The sequence below is a fragment of the Caenorhabditis remanei genome, chromosome III, assembly GCF_010183535.1.
Source record: "Caenorhabditis remanei strain PX506 chromosome III, whole genome shotgun sequence".
Lineage (NCBI taxonomy): Eukaryota > Metazoa > Nematoda > Chromadorea > Rhabditida > Rhabditidae > Caenorhabditis > Caenorhabditis remanei.
Window position 1 is genome coordinate 8,511,199 of NC_071330.1, and position 20,670 is coordinate 8,531,868.

At 39.1% G+C, this 20,670-nt stretch overlaps 3 protein-coding genes across 3 annotated transcripts; 1 reads left to right on the forward strand and 2 right to left on the reverse strand.

Moving 5' to 3' along the window:
• Positions 1-4,465: 4,465 nt before the first annotated feature.
• GCK72_010042 (uncharacterized protein) lies at positions 4,466-4,879 on the reverse strand (the record flags this gene model as incomplete). The annotated part of the gene is made up of 4 exons (XM_053727661.1): positions 4,466-4,585; positions 4,630-4,713; positions 4,766-4,806; positions 4,858-4,879. 4 exons carry the CDS (start codon positions 4,877-4,879, stop codon positions 4,466-4,468), a joined length of 267 nt encoding a protein of 88 aa, XP_053587238.1.
• A 1,035-nt stretch (positions 4,880-5,914) lies between these two features.
• On the reverse strand, positions 5,915-9,464 carry GCK72_010043 (uncharacterized protein; the record flags this gene model as incomplete). The annotated part of the gene is made up of 14 exons (XM_053727662.1): positions 5,915-6,032; positions 6,081-6,271; positions 6,318-6,437; positions 6,484-6,558; positions 6,605-6,850; positions 6,896-7,070; positions 7,118-7,241; positions 7,328-7,503; positions 7,549-7,727; positions 7,782-8,326; positions 8,429-8,834; positions 8,879-9,047; positions 9,094-9,284; positions 9,330-9,464. 14 exons carry the CDS (start codon positions 9,462-9,464, stop codon positions 5,915-5,917), a joined length of 2,850 nt encoding a protein of 949 aa, XP_053587239.1.
• An 8,281-nt stretch (positions 9,465-17,745) lies between these two features.
• GCK72_010044 (uncharacterized protein) lies at positions 17,746-20,210 on the forward strand (the record flags this gene model as incomplete). The annotated part of the gene is made up of 8 exons (XM_003106004.2): positions 17,746-17,804; positions 17,851-17,906; positions 17,952-18,069; positions 18,116-18,214; positions 18,258-18,561; positions 18,608-19,288; positions 19,335-20,009; positions 20,055-20,210. 8 exons carry the CDS (start codon positions 17,746-17,748, stop codon positions 20,208-20,210), a joined length of 2,148 nt encoding a protein of 715 aa, XP_003106052.2.
• Between the last annotated feature and the right edge of the window lie 460 nt (positions 20,211-20,670).

Below are 20,670 nucleotides of genomic sequence, written 5' to 3' on the forward strand. Positions count from 1 at the left end.
AAAGAATCGAGACATTTGTCATAAGATTCATGGTGAATGGACGGAATTTTCTGTATTCTGGAACCATTTTCGCAATCGGTTCTGAAAATATAAAATGATCAGAAATGTACATTATCAGATAACTAACGGTCAACTTGAGTGGCGTTCGATGTGCGACAATTTGAGTCATTTGAAGCTGAAGGACGACGAAGTTCAGACGCATCTTTCAGAAGTTCGTCTGCTACCTGAAAATAATTGGGATAAATGATTCATTGTATTTCCCTTTGGCAAATAAACACGGATGTATCTATTTTTAGCTTTTTCTCATTCTTGTTCAAATCGAAAATGCATGAATGTACCTTTTTAGGCATCACAGACTGAATCATGTGATCTTTAAATTGTGTTTCCAACTCCAGATCTTTTCTTGCCAACATCGATTGTCCCACTTTCAGAAATGTCTTTCTCTGTCGTACTTGAGTTAAAATAAACAAATGAACACCGAGTAAATGGACACCAGCGTGAAGAACCAATTTGATGTATCCAGCCTCTTCAAGTCCAATTTTGTTCTTATTGAGAATTTCGAAAAGAATCGAATAGATGATTCCAATGAGAATACACAAATAGAGTGGAAGTGGAATAACAGTATAGATCAGAAGAACTACCTGAAAAGTGTCAATTTGATACAATTACCGGATTACGATAGAATCAATTTTTACCTGAAAACTTGTAGCAAGACTAGCAACTGGAGTCATAAATGCAGCTTGAGTTTCAGCGGAAAATATGAGAAGAGTCACGAGGCAAATTAAAAAAGTACATAGAAATGAGGTCGGCATATAGAATCTGGAAATTAAGTTGATCTAATCATTAAACTGTGACATATTTTTGATTTTTTTTTCTTCTTCCCTGATTTCTACAAGTATATCAGGATGTCAAATTCTTAGTTTCAAGATTTGATCATACTTTTTATTAACAAATAAAACCCGTCTTTCCTTTGTACAATTCTTTACGATTGTTCGTTTTTTACGATTTTTATGGGCCCGAAAAGAAAACGGATCGAATATGAAAACGAACAATACCTTTGATATTGAGCGGCACAAGCAGTAAAGGCAAACATGGCAAAGATGATGGCAATGAGGCATAATGAAACTATCTGAAATAGTAAATCTTGGGAAACTGAAGCTGCGCGAGAAAGGATTTAATTGATTTTTTAAATCTTTTTTTTACCAGAGAAACGCTTCGTTCTCGTCTAACCCATTTCTTCCAGGTAAATTCCAGAATATTTGTCTGACACGACACGGGTCTTCTATTTTTTGCCACGTGTTCTTCTTCTTCTTCTTCTCTGGAGAATATTTTTTACTTCCTTGTCTTCTAAATTTTTGTTTGTTTTTGTTCAAGTAGTCAATTCAGTTTCTCTGATTCTCTTTTTCTTTCTTTGTCATTTTGACACTTTTTCAATTGAAAAAAGCGCACTGAGCATTCCCAAAAAATTGCGCATCGAAGCCTAAATTGACTTTGTGTCGCTCCTTCTCATCATTTTCTACTAGTCTGTCACATTCGAAAATCTTCTTTTTCTTTTTTTCTTCTTTGGTGAGAAATTGGTTTTTGGCACATCCGTTGGGCTTACGGCCGGCTCATGGAGCATTCTCCTGGCAAAAAGGGAGCACATGCATCTCACAACATTGCAGATTTACACAGCTCTTTCTCTCATTCTCTCTTTCGGGTTTTCCATCATTTTCAACAATTGCTTTTCTGCTTTTTCTCTCTTTTACTCTATCACTGAGCTCATGAAAACTGACAGCAAGAGGGCGAGAGGAAGTGGAAAAAAGAAGAAGGGAAAAATGTTATTTTTAGAACAAGAAAATGGGTGCATTATACTAAACGAAAAAGCTGTAAAATGATAATGGGAAACTGAGCAGACGTTTGGAAACAACGAGTGGCTCAGTAATGTTCAAATTTGAGAGAATAGCAAGCTGTTAAAAATTCTATATTTGTAACTCTCTCCTATCAAAGAGAAATTTGTCGTATTAGGTATTTACTTCATTTTCAAGAGCAAATACTCAACCGATTGATTCTTCTAAAGTATTCCATTTAGGTTACTATAATCGGTTTTATATTATATTTAAGAATCATGGAAAATCAGCTCATTCGATATAAGATTTTCATTCTGCTCATTTCGAAAACTCTGCAAAAAAAGTTCATTTATGCCCTTCTATGTTTACTCAATACCATTTGCATTATACTTATATACCAAACAAACTGTACCTATCTGTATATATATATTATTTGTTTATTTATTTGTCCGACTAGTCTCCCCGCGTATTGTATACAATAGAGGTGTCCGAGAGAATGATTGAAAGAAGAATGAAGGAGAAAAAGAGGAAAAATGGTTGTATGGACGGAAGATGACATTTCTATGGAAAAATACAATTGACCTTATTAAATTTGATTTTATAATTGCAATTTTAAGTAAATTTCAGAACGCGTACGTATAAATGATGTCAGGTTTTACTGTAGAAAAAAAAGGGGGGAGGTGGAGGAAATTGAAAATGCAAATGGAGCGAGAGCATTTTTTTCGGAGGCAATTTGAATATTTTAGTGCTTTTTCTCTCTTTTTCTGCCAGGAGATAAAAATAGCTTGTGAGAAGAACGAGGAAGAAATCGGGAGTAAAATCAGAAAAGTTTGGAGTTGTGGTTACTGCAAGGCTATCGCACGGCCGGCCGCGGCTTTTAGGGCCGACGAGGCCGCGGATTAACCAAATGGGTTGAATTTTTGCACATCGACTAATCTTTTGATTCTCTACAAGGCCGCCTGAAGAAGCGAAAATTTTCCATGGCTGAGAACTGAGATATAAAATCGCCCTACGGCCTTTTTGACAGCCTTGTGTTACTGTAATCGCACATCAATTGAATTCATTTTTTTGGAATTCAGGTTTTATTTTGGTTTGTATATGCGTTATGTTTAATACTTTTAAACGTTTAAAAATACTAAACTATCGTCTTTTCTGGAAACTTAGTTATTCATCAAATTTCTGGATCTTTTTGTATTCTTTTTTGAAAACCAACTTACCCAATGTTGAATAAAAGTTCTGTCGAATAGAGCTAAATAAAGTGTCCAAGCAGCGATAACAACGGCAATATAGATTAATCCAGATCTAAAACGATCTCTCAGTTGACTGAAACTACATTTCCAATATTGAGCTTCTAGAGTTGCAGATCGAAATTGAGGATTCCACCACCTCGCAGATGCTCTTTCAAATAATGGAACTCTTCTAGGTGAACTGCTATGAGCACGGACTGATGGACCACACGATCCACCGAGTGCCGGTGTTCGTTCACCGACATCGTCGTCCATCTGAAGGAGTCCAGAAGACTCTTTTAGAGCTTGAAGACGTCAGTGGAAATTCGGAATAAGGAATTCAGAATTCCTAGTAGAAGACGTCGAAAAGAAGAAGAGGCAAGTAGAAGTAGGAAGGAGAGCGAGTAGTAGTTGTTCCCTCTCCACTTTTACTCTTCTTCTCTAACCACACTCTTTCAATCTTTCACTTACTTTTGAAAGCCTTTTCAGAGAAAAAGAGAGTAAGAGAAAGTGAGAAAGTGTTTAAATGAGAGAGACGGAGAGATGTAAACGAAAAGCTGCGCACTCGCCCGGCCCAGAGAGGGGCGGGTCCAAGAAATGAAAAGAGTGGAAGAGGGAGATGAGAAAGTGAGCCCCCGTCATTCGATTATTGTGCTCTTTTCTGAGACTCCTATATGCCTCTCATGGGATTTGAGAGATATACAATACAGTGCGTGCAAAAAGGATAGGACACCCCTCGATTTCGGTCCTACTGAACAAACGAGAAAAGTTATGAAAAATCAGACACTGCCATTCGATTCAGCGTACAAAATAACCCCCGGGTACATATTTACGTCATCTTACCACTTTTCATATTGCCATGCCACCAGAAAGTCACTTTTTTGGGCGTGCAAAAAGGATAGGACACCCTCGAAAATCTGATTTTCAGTTGATTTTTCGGAATTCTTTTTTCACGAATAATTGTTTTAACATATCAAAATATGCTTTTATGTCGTTTTCGAGTGTTTTCTCATGTTTTCCCCCATTTTCAACTCCGGTAGGCAATGTTGGACACCTTTCGAAAATTGACCTCTCGGAAATAATTACTCTCAGAGAATTTTCGGCGATATCGCCGCCCAAATCGGCGCGAGCGCTGCCAAAATCGGCGCGCGCGCCGAAGTGACGCCGGTGGTCGCCGGCGCTCCGGCCGATTTACCCGGCGAAAGCGCCGAATCAAGCGGCGCTAACGCCGGATTTTGAGGTGGCGTTAACGCCGATTCTAGGCCGCTGTCCCTTCCCTCCCCCTCGGTCCCTGATCAGGTTATCGATTTTTGAATAATAATATTTATTAAAAAACCAATTTAACAACAAAAATTATGTGTAACAATCGGAGTAACAAATTAGAATTGATTTCGGGCCCTCCTCATTTCCTTATTCGTTGCTCTCATCGAAGTGATCGTATTCCTCATCTACAGTGTCGCTCAATTCCATCGAAGTTGATGACGTTTTCTTATGAGCAGGTCCAGACATGGCGCGTTTCGAACTTCCTCGCTGAAAAAAAGTTTAAATTATAGAAAATTTTGGGAGATGGTTACCTTTCTGAAATGAAAGTTTCCACTGCCAGGGGATGGGCCTGCCGTCTTCTTGATTTCCAGAACTGTTCTCAATGTCGTCCTTTTCTAAAATTTCCGACTACAGCTTCTCAAATTTCTTACTGTAAATATCACTTACCTTGTGTTTGACTTCTTTTTTGTCGTTTATACATCTCGAATCTGTAAATAATTCGAAAGTAGAGTGAAAATATGAAAATTATAATAAAAAACTGAACAAATAATGAGCCAACATGGATCTGCGTAAGTAAGCATTCCAAGGTCCGGCCAACGAACGGCATAAACGCCGTATCCTGGCCGCAGCTGCGCCCTTCCCTGGCCGCCTCCTCTCCGCCCGGCGCGATTGCGGCGCTTTCGCCGATCTGAAACTTCTTGCTTCCTAATCCTGCGCCGTTCGTTAATCATTCGGCGAAAGCGCCATAACAGGCGGCATAAATGCCGATTTCAGCGGCGCTTACGCCGTTTTGACCGGCGCTTACGCCATTTCGACGGCGCACGCGCCGAACCTACGCCAAAAATTCTCTGAGTTTTCAGCTGTTTCAGAGTTTCAGGACGTCTATCTCAGTGCTCAGATAACGTCCATTTCTGAAGCTTGGCAGAAATGTCAATCATGTATCTGGTAATCGAATACACAAAGAGTACATAAAATAATAGCGGTTTTGGAAAGTTCCACTCAAAACTCTGGAACCCGTTTTGACAAAAATTCACTATTTTCGAAACAAAAGTTTAAAACCTATACAAATGGTCTGAACTTGTTTACAAAGCATTGTTATGTTATTTTGTCAAGTTTTGTAATCATCTCCTTCATTTTAGTGGAAGAATATTCGTTCGAAACACATTTTTGCTAATTGACGAGTGTGGTAGTTTGGAAAATAAAAGCCTACTCAGTGGTTCATGAATGGATGTGCGTTTTTAAATGGTCTGGTGGAACTATTGTCTCGACATTTCAGAATTTATCGAAAGTCATTCCTTCTGAAGCATTAATATCAACATTTATTAAGTTTTGATAATACCGTATCAGCACTGAAAGCCGACTCTCCGGCAGATCGTCTACTACACGAAAAATGAGCAAAACAAGCTAAATAATTACAACTAAACAGGCTATGGGCAATTTGCAATAGGTGTGATTTTTTCTCCGACTATTTTTCAAATAGACTCGAGACACTGGGAACAGTATAAAAGCTACAGGATTTCATGGCAGGGGGGGGGGTGGGTTTAAGAGAGGTGAAAGAAAACAAATAAAAAGAGTGTGGAGAATGACAGAATGCAATTAGGCGTTTACACGCCGATCAAGGAAACTTCCAAAAGCCTTGTAGTTAATGGCATTGGACAATTCTTGAAGGAGTTCGCTTTCCGAGCCAGTTCCTCGAGGTACCGGATTTCTTGAGCTACAAATAAATAATGTTTTACTAAATAAGACACATTTGTTTTCTTACTACGCTTCGTTCCACAAGTTTCTTCCTCTTTTTGCGTATTCGTTGGCGACATACAATGGCGTTGGGAGAGAAGTTGGAAGACCAACAATTTGATGAAGATGACATAAATTGTAGGTGAGCTCTTCCAAACTAGCCATTGATGCATGGGTGTCATCCGATAAAACTGTATAGAGCGGGGTCTTCGCGGAACCCTGCATAAACGGTTGATTTATTTTGGAAGGATTTAGCTTGACCTACCTGTAGAGTAATATGCGAGTTTAGGAAAAACTGTGAGCAGGCTGGATTGGTAATAACGCTGTCAACAATAATTCCAGGAGCAATGTTTAGATCCCATGCTTTTGGAGCCCCAGCGGCGGGCTGAATGAGGGTTTCATTGATTTTAAATCACAAAATCAAAGTTTACCATAGCACTTCTGCTTCCAGTTACAGATGATTGTTGTCCTTTCGAAATCGCAGTGTTGCTCTTTGTTAGAGTGTTCTAAATTGGACGATGGTAATGAGGATAAATTATTCAATGATCCTACCAAGTTGCTCTTGAAGAAACGGTAACTATGATCTTTTGACACAGCGATGTAAACAAACTGGATTTTCTTCGAGAACGAATCAATAGTAGATCGGATAAGAGGAAGTTCATATGCTATGACATTCCCTTGACTTCCTTCACTGACACCACTTCTGTACATGATAATACGCTTTGGACATTGTCCGTCGTGCCACTTCTGATATCCTGAAATGGATTGTTTGAGCACTTCTTCGACAACAACCAGAGTCTGAAAAATTTGCAAATCCTGTTATAATAGTATCTGGCAACTCACATCTTGTCCAGCAGGGCTCAGAACAAAGTCACCGGAAAATTCTTGTTTTTCCTTCCCATTGTGAGCGAAACCAATGACCATCGGGTTCAGCAAACCTTTTCCTTCTAAGATGAATTTATTGCCTGGTGGTGGCTGAGAGATACCAACACCGATAACTAGAATATCATCGAGGTATCTGAAAAGCGTCATCAGTTATGAATAATTCCAATAACAGAATCCTACTTTTTACTATCCGTAAAAATATAGTTGTTACCACCAAGCTTCATATTCGTCTTGTTGACTATGTTCTCTAAAGTAAGTTTTTTTCCTTGACTGACGACGGCATGAGCTTTTGACATTTTCATGTCTTGAATAACCATCGAGTACAGGCTCTCCATCGCTTTATATTTCTCTGTAAAAAGAGTTATGTTGTCGAACTTCTGCAAAACTCACGATGAAGATTAGTGATCGCATCATCTGTTATGATATACACAAAAGTGCAACCCGCATCAGCTGCGATTGATAGCTTCTTTTCAATATCTTGGGCTAAGACAAGATCAATATCACCCAGTGCTGGCATCTCAATTCCTTTTGATCTACACATGGCAGAAAATTCATCCCCAAACTTGCTGAAACGAAATACATCGGGCTATTGGAAGATCGTTTATACGGACCTTAGCAAAGCGGGAGTAAAACGGCTTGATGGCAATCCAACAGCATACATTGCCCACACTTTTGGAGCTTGGGCCGGTCGTGCATATTGGCCGAGACGCCATTTATTGTCTTTGATAGGAAGCATATTGGAAGATGTACGACCCTCTAGTTTTACCGGGGGAAGAATACGACCAGTGACCTGAATTAGCTCTTTTTGCAATTCATTACGATAACACGGTCCAACGCAACTGACCATGAGCGGCTCGTCGCAGACGGAAAGTCCAAATTCGTTAAGATATTTGCTATCTGATGAAATTTTAGCAGCAATTTTTCCTGTCATGATAATTCGCTGGCGAACATCAGGCAAAACTGCGCTTTCCTTTGTTGTTTTCTGACTCTGTGCACTGGTTTGCTGAGAAATTTTGACACGCTGATTTGGTGATATAAAAACCAGCTCCATCGGATAGAAATTCAGATTTCCTCGTTCTTTACAAACAACGAGATTGGCATTCGGATACCTAAGCTCGATTTTATAATGATCTCTGAAATATTCAGCTACAGTAGATGCTCCACCATCTTTAAGTTGAAAACGGGATTTTCTGGCGCCCTCGTGATGGATTCCTTCGATTGTGAGATGACGGACACGCTTAGCATGGGTAGTATAGCAATCTAGACCTTTAATGACCGCCACACAACGTTCTCTCTCAAAGTCGCTGATGCAATCAGTAAAATTTTTGGAGATGATTTCTCGAATTTTTTCGTTCAAAGGCTGCTCTTTATGAAACGCAACTTTCATTCCTGAAAAAAAGCAACAGCTGTTTTACAAGTGGAATTAAGGCTTTGATGGAAGTAGTAATGGGACTCGAAAGTACCAGTACTATTTTTATATTATCAACTAACCATCGATAACGACTGATGGATTGCTTTGTCCTCTTCCGTAAGGTCCTTCAATAAACTGAACAGTCTTTTTGATTCCAGGCATCATTTGCTTTCCATCACCAACATCGACAAAGTCATCTCGAGAGAAGCCCTCTTTTAATGGATTGACGAAGAAAATTTTACCGTTTTCGAAAACCATACATCTCGTGAAATCTCGGATGCAAGATTGGTTGAGAGCTAGTTCCAAAATATGATGGTAAGCGCCATGAATAGAGTCAATCCTCGAATCAGAGGAACGTCGTCCAATGTCTTCCTGGGAAAACTTAACAGGCGGATTTTTAGTAGCGTGAACTTCAAGCTTGATATAAGGCAAGCTTTTGAGGTCTTCGTGGTTCGTATCGTTACCATTGATCGGAAGTAGCTTTGTCTGTGAACATTTGTATTATTGCTCTTTCCGACAGGCTGCAATACCTTTGTTTCCCCATCAGATGACTCTTGGAAGAGATCGAACGTGGAGTACATCATGCTTTGACCATCATATATCAGAGTGTTTTCGTTGGTGCGAAAAAATTCCGAATAACGGTCGAATGCATGCATTAGAATTGAACAACATTTTTCATGCCGTTCTCTGACGACAAAACTGAATAAATGATGATTTCATAGAAAACAGAGATTTTCTTAGTTACTCTTCTTTTCCCTTTTTGGTGAAGACGACTTCTTTACTAGACGTTAAATCAGTCTTGATGGAAACACTGTATTGAAATATATCGGATCTTTTCTGAATTTCGATTCCAAATACATTGGTTTGGATATCAACGCTACTCCCTCTATTCCCAGGAAGCTTTGTTGTTGGGTATATCTTTGGGAAGGGTTGCAACTGAAAATGTATCTAATTTATCGAAGTTTTGGACAATTTTAGTACCTGGAGCTGTTGCAAACGTGCAATGCAGGCTTCGTTCGTAGTCCTGCTGTCCGATGTGATGGTTGCGTTTGGCGGTGGGACTGCTGGTGGCGGTAAGACTCCATATTGGTCTGTCGTCTTTCTCAGAGGCAACATCCTCGGTTTTCTGCCCGTTTTCAACTGCTGAAATCAAACGACAGCCGGTTTGCGTTAAAATGAACAATTATTCTGATAATGACGAAAATCATTAAAAACCCCCGCAAAAAGTTCAAAAAACACGGTTGCTGTCACTCCTGGAATCCAGGAGAGCGCTTTGTAGACCTTTAAAGGGTGGCTAAATAGCTAGACAAAAGTAACAAGCGATTCGATAGACATCTGTAAGAAGTGAGTAATTTAGGCATACTTGCAACCTGGCCGAGTCCGGGCCGTGAGCGGGCCATAAAATAACTCGCTTCAAAATGAAAATTAGGAGTGGATCAACCTGTCAAATTGTAGATCTCGGTGAGCTCTACTCAAATCTATTCTCATTTTCACTGTGAGTTCAGTGAGAGCCGCAGTACAATCCGTTTAGTGGCCGGGTCGTGATTCAAGGCCCGGCTGTTCAAGGCCCGACCACTAAATGGATTGTACCGCGGCTCTCACTAAACTCATGGTGAAAATGAAAATAGTATCGAGTAGAGCTCACCGAGATCTACAATTTGACAGGTTGATCGCCTCCTAATTTTCATTTTGAAGCGAGTTATTCTAAGGCCCGCCCACGGCCCCGACTCGGCCTGGTTGCAAGTATGAATTTAGGTGAAAAAGTGCGAGAGGGATGACATTTGAGAGACGCAGAGAAGCAGGTCTCGTCGCGCTCGGATTACTGTAGCACTCGTTTCCGGTGCGTCCTCGATGAGAGAGTGTGATAGATGGAGACACAGAGACAATTGGCGGTGTTTGAATTGCAGTTGTTTGGAATATGCAGTATTATCGGAATAAAAAAGTTCCGACATTTTTTACCGACGCGCAAGAGTCGCGGTACTGGTAGATCAGAAACGCCCACTCATCATAAACATTTCTTCTGCAAAATCAGGGCACGGTTTCATTGAATTCGCGGGTGAAGTTTTGTTTAAAAATACCACTTTTTTTTTTAAATTTGACCTATTTCCCTTAAAATTTCATTTCCACCATGAAGTTTGAGGAAAAAAGATCAAATTTTAAAGGAAATAGGTCAAATTTTATTTTTAAATTTGTATTTTTAAACAAAACTTCACCCGCGAATTCAATGAAACCGTGCCCTGATTTTGCAGAAGAAATGTTTATGATGAGTGGGCGTTTCTGATCTACCAGTACCGCGACTCTTGCGCGTCGGTAAAAAATGTCGGAACTTTTTTATTCCGATAATAATATATTCAGTAATCCTAGTAATGAGCTGGTTTGAGTGAGTTGGTGATCCGTTCTTTATGAGTCGTGTCACTAGCGTAATATGATGGGGCTAGGGACGCGACAGTTGGAGCCTCTTCGTGGTGATACCGTTGCAATGGCCATTGCAAAATATCATACTTGTCAAGGGCCGGGCCGGGCCGGGCTTTTTTTTCAAAACGTCAGGCCCGTCTTTTTGGAGGGAATTTTTTTTTTCAATTTTTTTTTTCAAATTCGATTAAGGTGTACTAAGATGAACTCAGACTTTTCTCATAGAATAATATGAGTGTCTTTTTGTCAATTTTTCCGCATGAAAAATTGAAAATTGAAAAAAAAAATTGAAAATTTTTCTCAAAAATCCCATATCCCTGACAAGACGGGCCTGACCGGCCGGGGCCGGGCCGGGCCGTCATTTGACAAGTATGCAAAATATCAATGAGACAGTAAATTCCACACTTGTCAACCGGGCCGAGGGTTTTTCTCGAATAACTTTTTCAAAAATCGTATCAGGTTGATTCGTTTTTTATTTTGAAAACAATGCAAGCGTCAACCTCAGTTTCCTGTTCAATCTCAGTTTTCGATCTTCGTCAATTGACACTATCTCGAGTTCCGACCCTATGAATATGTATTTATTGTAACATGTCTTCGAGCATTACATTCATTACATCAAAACGTCACTTTTTAAAAGCACTCTCTGCTTTTTTAAATCAAAATCCGATATTTAGTTTATATCATTAGTGGGATATAAAGAGCCGCCAGTATCGTCAGAGTAAATATGAACTGTTTCATAATCATTTTCCACACTACTATTCATCAAATTGGCCCTGTAACACGGCCTCCTGCAGAGGCCTTCTCAAAGTACTGTGCGCAGTGCTTGAAAGGGCCTCCGCTGGAGGCCGTGTGTAAATGTATTCAAAAAAACGCGTATATTTAAGTCTGCGTCTCTTCGATACACCTAGTCTCTCTCATCTGCTTCCTCAGAGCGCGTTTGCCGTCTTCTTTCGAAGGTTCAAATTCATTTTAAAAAATCTTTTTATTTCTTTATTCGCAATGATTAGCTGTCGATTATTCATCCATATAATTTCTTTTCTTGTTTTTGTATTGATCGGGCTCCTTATTTGATGAATAGTTGATTGCAAGCTTGCTTGTCATTTGACGGGCCGGCCCGGGTTAAAATTTTTGAAAAAAACTTGTTTTTAGGGAAAAATTTGCTTCACCCGGGCCGACCAGGCCGGGCTGGTGAAAAATTTGGAAATTGGCCTGCCCGTGACAAATATGAATTTACGTGTTTGTTCCGCGAAAAATCTTTTGACAAATGTATCCCTCAAATCAAGCTAGAGAGTTTTTTTTTCTTGTAAGACTGTTGCGTAAATTGTCTTTTCTTCTGCTCAGTATAAATATTTTTCGAAGCCATTGAATCGTTATTAACATCCTTTTTTTCATTTTTATACGGGGTTTGTCTTTTGCAGGTTATGGATTTTATTGATAATCAAGCCGAGGAATCCGATGCTTCAACTGATCGCTCCGATGACGAGGAGCCACAGTCGAAAAAGCTGAAACTTTCTAAAGATAAATCAAAAAAGAAAAAGAAAGTGGTGGCAAGGTAATATCTTCATGGTGTATATTTCATCTTCTAAAAGTTATTTTCAGTTCTGATGAAGACGAAGACGATGAAGATGATGAAGAGGAAGGGCGTAAAGAGATGCAAGGCTTCATTGCTGATGAAGATGATGAAGAGGAGGATGCGAGATCTGAAAAATCTGATCGATCGCGACGCTCTGAAGTGAATGATGAGCTAGATGATGAAGATCTCGATTTGATCGATGAAAACTTGGATCGACAGGGGGCTCGCAAGAAAAATCGTGTCCGGTTAGGTGATTCCAGTGACGAGGATGAACCCGCAAGAGTACGTATTTCGTGTTTAAAACATTTTCTACGATAATACGATCTGATTAGAATGTTATAAAAACTTAAAAGTATTCCACACATTTGTTGTTCGAATCCTAACCGCCTAACAGGTTTCTTTAATTTCAGACGGCAAATCGAGACGACGACGATTTGCAATCTGAACGGGGAAGTGATGATGGTGACAGACGTCATCATCGTGGCGGACGCGGCGGTGGTGGATATGGTTCGGAATCCGATCGAAGTGAAGATGATTTCATTGAGGACGACGGGGATGCTCCCAAACGACACAGAAAACGTCATCGTGGTGACGAGCATATTCCTGAAGGAGCAGAGGAAGACGCTCGAGACGTTTTTGGAGTCGAGGATTTCAATTTTGATGAGTTCTATGATGACGATGAAGCGGACGACGGATTGGAAGACGAGGAAGAGGAAATTATTGAAGATGATGGGGAAGGAGGAGAGATACGAGTAAGTTGCGATATTTCGAAAAACCCGATAGATTGTATCAGAAATTATGTATATTTTTTTTGAAGATTCGTCGAAAGAAAGATACCTCGAAAAAGACAACTCTGCTCGAATCAATCGAACCTAGTGAACTGGAACGAGGATTTTTGTCGGCTGTCGATAAGAAGATCATGATCGAAGATGCTCCAGAGAGATTCCAACTGAGAAGAACTCCAGTTACTGAAGCAGACGAAGATGAACTAGAACGTGAAGCACAATGGATTATGAAGTTTGCGTTCGAAGACACATCCGTCACAAATCAATCTTTTTTTGACATGGATGACAAACTTGAATGCATGATGAATATGGATAATTCCAACCAAGAAGAAAGAAAAAGAGCAGTCATCGATGCTATCAAGGCAGTTCTCCGTTTTATTCGAGTACGCTCCAATTCTTTTGAAGTTCCATTCATCGGATTTTATCGTAAAGAGTCGATCGACAACTTATTAACCTTGAATAACCTCTGGACTGTATATGACTTCGATGAGAAGTGGTGCCACTTGTCTGAAAAGAAGACAAAACTGTATGATTTGATGCGTCGTATGCGTGAATATCAAGAGCTCAGCGATGATTTAACTGCGAAAAGACGTCCTATTTCTGAAATGGACTTGATTGAGTAGGTATTATTTGAAAGGAAAATTAAAGGGTCAAATTTTTCAGAATCAGCTTCACAGAAACTTTGGAGCAGCTCACTGATATTCACGCCAATTTTCAGCTATTGTACGGGGCCCTTCTTGAAGATATGACAAAATGGGAGAAAGCACGTCGCACAGGCGAGGAAGAAGGACACGAATATCGCGCTAAGTTCAAATCGAGTATCCGAAACGACAAGTATCAAATGTGCGTGGAAAACGGAATCGGCGAGCTGGCAGGGAGGTTTGGATTGACTGCCAAACAGTTTGCCGAAAATCTTGATTGGCGGAAACATGATATTGAACAAGATACCGCTTTCCCTCTCGATGCTGCTGAAGAATACATTTGCCCCGCATTCATGGACCGTGAAACAGTTCTAAATGGAGCCAAATTCATGTTAGCGAAAGAAATCAGTCGGCAGCCATTAGTTCGAAACCGTATTCGACAAGAGTTTCGAAACAACGCCCGTTTTTGGGTAAAACCAACAAAGAAAGGAAGAGAAACAATTGATGAGTCTCATCCATTGTTCGATAAACGATATATCAAGGTGAGCTTTGAAAGATTCTTGCCATGTTATATGCAAGTAGATGTATTTTTTTTAGAACAAACCTATTCGAAATCTCACAGAAGAGGAGTTTCTCTATTACCATAAAGCAAAGGAAGATGGACTTATTGATATGGTATTCATGTACGAATCAGACGAAGATCAGGAAGCCAACAATTACTTAGTCAATAAGTTTCTTAGTGATTCAATTTTCCGCAAAGATGAATATACGGAAAATGTTGAACAATGGAATGCAGTTAGAGATGAGTGTGTCAGTATGGCTATCAATGAAATGCTCGTTCCATATATGAGAGATGAAGTCTACAACACGATTCTCGAGGAAGCCAAAACTGCAGTAGCAAAGAAATGCAGGAAAGAATTTGCTTCACGAATTTCTAGATCGGGATTCCAGGTAGAAAATGAGGGATAATGATCTTCCACACAGTTTTTTCAGCCTGAAAACGACAATCATGACGATGATGACGACGATGTAGATGATCATGGAGCTCGTCGGATAATGGCGGTATGTTATTCAACAGTTCGAGAAGAGGCTTCATTCGGAGTGATGGTTGATGAAAATGGATCAATTGTCGATTATCTTCGTATGGTTCATTTCACTAAAAGAACTATGGCACAAGGAAATACTGGTGCTCTCAAGCGTGAATCAATGGATTTGTTCAAGAAGTTCGTACAGAGACGGAGACCTCATGCTATCGGATTAAATATAGAGGACATGGATTGTACTAGATTAAAGGTGAGACAGTTATAATACAATTTTCCAGGTATTTACAACCCTTTTTCAGAGAGATTTAGAAGAGGCTGTGCAAGAACTGTATTCTCAAAATATGATAATTCGGCAAATCCCAGTTTTCCTTATGGATAACGAAGCAGCAAAAGTATACATGAGATCCAACATATCTGTTGCTGAAAATCCTGATCATCCACCGACTCTCCGTCAAGCTGTTTCGTTGGCACGAATTCTTCTGGACCCTATTCCGGAATACGCGCATTTATGGAACAGTGATGAAGACATTTTCTGTCTTTCGTTGCATCCACTTCAAAGGGAAATTGATCAAGAGCAGCTTTCTCTTGTTCTAAATCATGAATTGGTTAACAAAGTCAATGAAGAAGGAGTTGATATCAATAAATGTGCGGAGTTCCCCCACTACACAAATATGCTCCAGTTTACTTGTGGTTTGGGACCACGCAAAGCAACTGCTTTGCTGAAAAGCATTAAAGCTAATGATAATTTGATAGAGAGCAGATCGAAGTTAGTTGTTGGCTGTAAGCTTGGTCCAAAAGTTTTCATGAATTGCGCTGGATTCATTCGAATTGATACTCATAAAGTATCAGATAAGACAGAAGCGTATGTGGAAGTTCTTGATGGATCGAGAGTGCATCCTGAAACATATGAATGGGCAAGAAAAATGGCTGTTGATGCGTTGGAAGTGGATGACTCGGCAGATCCTACTGCTGCTCTACAAGAAATCATGGAATCTCCTGATCGTTTGAGAGATCTCGACTTGGACGCTTTTGCTGATGAATTGAATCGACAAGGCTTCGGAGAGAAAAAGTCAACATTATATGACATTTCCAGTGAACTGAGTGCCAGATACAAGGATCTTCGCGAGCCTTTCCTGGAGCCTAGAGGAGAAGATCTCTACAATCTACTTGCTCGCTGTGGAAAAGAAATTAAAGTAAGTTACAAATTATAATAATTACTCAAGCAACTTCAATTTTAGGAAGGATCGAAAGTCCTGGGAACTGTTCAATCAGTTCAATATCGTAAAGTTGATCAAGAAGCTATTGGTAGTATGATACCAGAAAGCATTGATGATAGATTCAAGTGTCCATGCTGCAAATCGTTCATTGCTGATTCCCCAGCAGGAATTCAAGAGCATCTGGTTAATGGGGTAGGTAAACTAGAAATTCAATTAGACAACGAAAATAACATACTTGCGACACTACTCAAAAATTGGTAATTATAATTGTTTCTTATTCTCAGGCTCATAATGGCGGATGTCCAGGCACAGCTGTTGGAATTCGAGTTCGTTTTGATAACGGAATGACCGGTTTTTGTCCAAACAAGAACATATCTTCCAGTCATATTGATAACCCATTGACACGTGTAAAAATCAACCAGCCGTACTATTTCAAAGTTCTGAAATTAGACAAGGAAAGATTCTCACTTTTCTTGAGTTGCAAAAGTACTGATTTGAAAGACGATGGCCCTGGTCAACGGGACGATTTCTGGGATCAACAAACGTATGAAGACGACTTGACTGACATGAAGAACGAAACAAAAAAGAAAGAGTCCAATACACGAGTGAAAAGAGTTATTGCGCATCCAAACTTTCACAACGTTTCATACGAAAGTGCTACCAAAATGCTGGATGGAATGGATTGGACAGACTGTATTATTCGTCCATCAGCAAATAAAGATTCTGGACTTTCCGTTACGTGGAAAATTTGCGACCGTGTTTATCACAACTTTTTCGTCAAAGAATCGGCGAAGGATCAAGTTTTTTCAATAGGTCGTCAACTTTCTGTCGGTGGTGAAGACTTTGAAGATTTGGATGAACTGATCGCAAGATTTGTACAACCACTGATTCAAGTCTCCCATGATATTACCACACACAAGTACTTCTTTACTCGTGGAACATGTGAAGATTCTGAAGCTGTTGAGGCATTCGTTCATGAGAAAAAGAGAGAGTTGGGCCGTTCACCATACGTTTTCAGTGCATCATACAGACAACCGTGTCAATTCTGCATTTCATACATGTTCGACAATACGAACCGTATTCGCCATGAGTATTTTAAGAGTAAGTTGAACATCCTTTCCGTTTAGAATTTTTGAATATGATAAAATGTTTTGCAGTCGTACCAGGCGGAGTTCGATTCCGGCATCAGAACTTTGATAGTCTTGAGCGAATGCTTGTGTGGTTCAAGCGTCATTTTCATGAGCCTCCAGCGGAACTTCGGAGAACTCTTCCACAACAACCCCAATACCGTGTTGCTCCACCACAATCTGCACCCTATTATCCCTCACACCAGTTTGTTCCTTATCACTGACCCTCCGATCTATGCTCTCGTGATTCTGACATCATCTATCCTGTTCGATTTCTTCGGAAAATTGTTACCAATAATGATCTTTTCTAAATTATGCACTGTAACATTTTCATTAAAATTCCTTTATTTGTTTAAATGTGTCGTTTTATATACGTTCCACCAATTTATTTATTCATCCAAAACTGATTTTCAAAATTCTTTGTGGAGATTATCTCTTTAATGAACTTTATCTTATCTCATTGTTTTCACTCAATGAAAATCTTGACCATATTATTAGTTAAGCTGTGAGAATTAAAATTGTACGTCACATTCGTTTTTCACTATCAAAACTCTACTAGAAAATGAGAAGAGGTGAATGAAGATTCATTCTAGATACTCATGAATGACTCTTCACTGAAAAATACATTTTTGACGGATTCGATGTCTTTGGCACCAAGGTAAAGCAATTGGTTGTAAAAGTAAATAATTGAATTTGAATATCAGAAGACCTCAAAAACATGGAAATGTGCAAAGTATCGTGCGAGATGAGACTGCGAAAAGTAAGCAGGTATTTATGAATTGAAAATTATCGTTCAACATTTAAGAAGCCTCTATGCCATTTGAAGAAATCGTATTGAGTGATGACGAAGAAGAAAAACTAGTGGATTCCGTGAAATGTAAAACTTGTTCACGAGATATGACCAATTGGATAAACTCTCGGCGGTAAGTTGACCTTGATATTTTTTAAATTTATTGGCTAATTGCTCAGAGATATCCATAACAAAGTATGCAAAGCGAAACAAGCAGACAAGGATACAGACAAGAAGAAGACGACCAAATCAAAAACACTCACTGCAACTATGGAAAAGTTTGTATAGATTCATTATTCAGTAACAGATTGAAGGTTTCAGAGAGGACGAAATACTCGAAAAACCTATTAAAGAATCACAAAGTTCTCTTAAATCATGGGAACTCTCCAAAAATAACGTGAAGTTTGCACGAATCGCCGCTGATGACGAAGAAAACCGGAAACGAAAGCGTCCGAGATCTTTTGCAGTTGTTGAATTGGCACCAAAAAAGTGTCAATGTGAAGTACTTACAACTCTTCATTCAAGATTTATTGATAACTTTCATTGTAAACCTATCAAGAATGTGTGCGAAAAAATGGAAAGCGTAACTGAGCATGCGTTTCAAATGAAAAAATTAATTGAAAAGGTGGGTAGATGAAAATGTTCAGTATAATTCATGATAATTTATTTAGTTGTCCCGTTACGAGCAGTTGTCTTCCGACATGCAAAAAACACTTGATGACACCTCGGAGATATCCACACCAATCATCTCAATATGCTCTTCCGAAGGTCATGAAATTAAATGCCTTTCTCTCATTTTGAAGCATAGAACCTCGATGATTAGAATGCACCCAAGAAGTGAAATCATTGTAATCTCCCAAACGAAGGAAGTTATAAAATCTTGGTTGACGTTCGTTTTCACAGCGAATATCGAATGGACTGAAGATGAAAAAGAAGGCGTGAAACAGTTGGCGAACCAATATGGGCCAGTAGGATTAGAGGTCTTGTTGAATGAAAAAGTAGAAATAGACAAAAAAGAAGAAGAAACAATTGAGGAAACCGAACCTGTTATCCAATGTGCCATTCAAGAATGTGACACAGGAAGCGAAACCCCCTTTCCTGTCAATAAAGAATCCCGAAATTCACAACAAAAATCAGAAAATTTACCTGTAGATGAAGAACATAATCCTGTAAACTACTATTCATCAGATGATCCATTCATTGGATTTGGAAGAACGAATGAAGATGAAGAAACACAGGACAAAAGTAAAAATATCACCAGCGACATTGATTTAGATACTACAGTATCCTCAGTTCAGAAACACTCTAGAAATAATACAACAATGGATTCATTCGATGAGTGGAGTAATCAGGTTATCTCACTTCGTAATAAGTTTGGTTAATCAAATCATTTTCCAGCCAGCTGATATGCCCAGCACATCATCTCCCATGACTTCAGTCACTCCAGTTCGTAACAATTTTAAACCTGTTTTCGGCTCTCATGTCAAAATTCTGAAAACGAACGATATTACTCCGATGCCTCTTTTTGATTCGATGGATGAAAGTGAGTTGAAAGAAAGAATGAAAGCAATTGGACAGCGGCAGAAAGGCAGAAAGGCAATGATCACGATTTTGAAAAAGGCATACACTACGTTACATCCTGAAGTTTGTACAGGAACTCCGACGATTCGGCCGTTAGTAAGAAATGAAATCACAGATCCAGATGCGGGTAATGGAAAGAAACCAACAAAATCTGTGAAGTTTGGAATTCAAAAAACGAAGACGTTGAATGAAAGGATGGCAGCTTCTCCGAAAAAGAGTTCAGTGAGAGATACTTCTCTGAAAAATGTATCGAACGATTCTATTGAATCAGACGCAGAAAAAACATTGAATTTGTCGAACGATGAACGAGAAGTCGGAAACATTTGTGGAGATGTTATTGGAGAGGACGAGGAAGAAGATGAAGATGCAACTTCAAGTAGTAGTGGAAAGTCTGATCTGAATTCATTGAGACTTTTCTTCCTAAATTGGCTTCGAGATGATCAGAATACTGTATTACATGAACATATTCTGTCTCTTCAACCGGTTTCCTTGGTGAGAAAAAAGCAAATACTGGAAAACTAGTCATTTAATTTTCAGGAAGAAATGCTTGTACGTCTGGAAAAAGCCGAAGGTCCACTTGGTAGGATCGGGAAAGGAAAACTCGTTAAAATTCTGGAAATGTTGAAAATAACATATCAACTCCCACAGAAACCAGGGAGAGCTCGTATCGGTGGATTCAAACGGAAATTATAGAGGATGAGGATGATAGATTCAATTGTTTTCCTTCGTGTTCTGTTTCTCATGTTTTATTTTATTCTGTTTTACCAAGGTAAATTTGGATAAGTTAGTTATCATGTTCCGTCTTTCAAGAAGAGATAAACGATTACTAAAGCGACTGAATATATCTTATTTTATTTGACAAAATACATAGCTGGATTACTATAAGAAAAGAGATCTTTGAGTAGAGGGAATAAAAGCTAAAATAATCATACTTGTCAAGGCCCGGCCCAGGCAAATTGGCGCGAAAGTCAAATTTTCAAATTTTTTCAAATTTTTTAAATTTTTTTGAATTTTTTCGCGAAAAAGTCAAATTTTCGACTATCAGCCAGAATAAGAAGAAATTCTGAAAAATAGTCAAAAATGGTCACATTTCCGATGAAAAATTGAAAAAATTTCGAAAAAAAATTGGGAAAAAAAAGGGTCATTTTTTGAA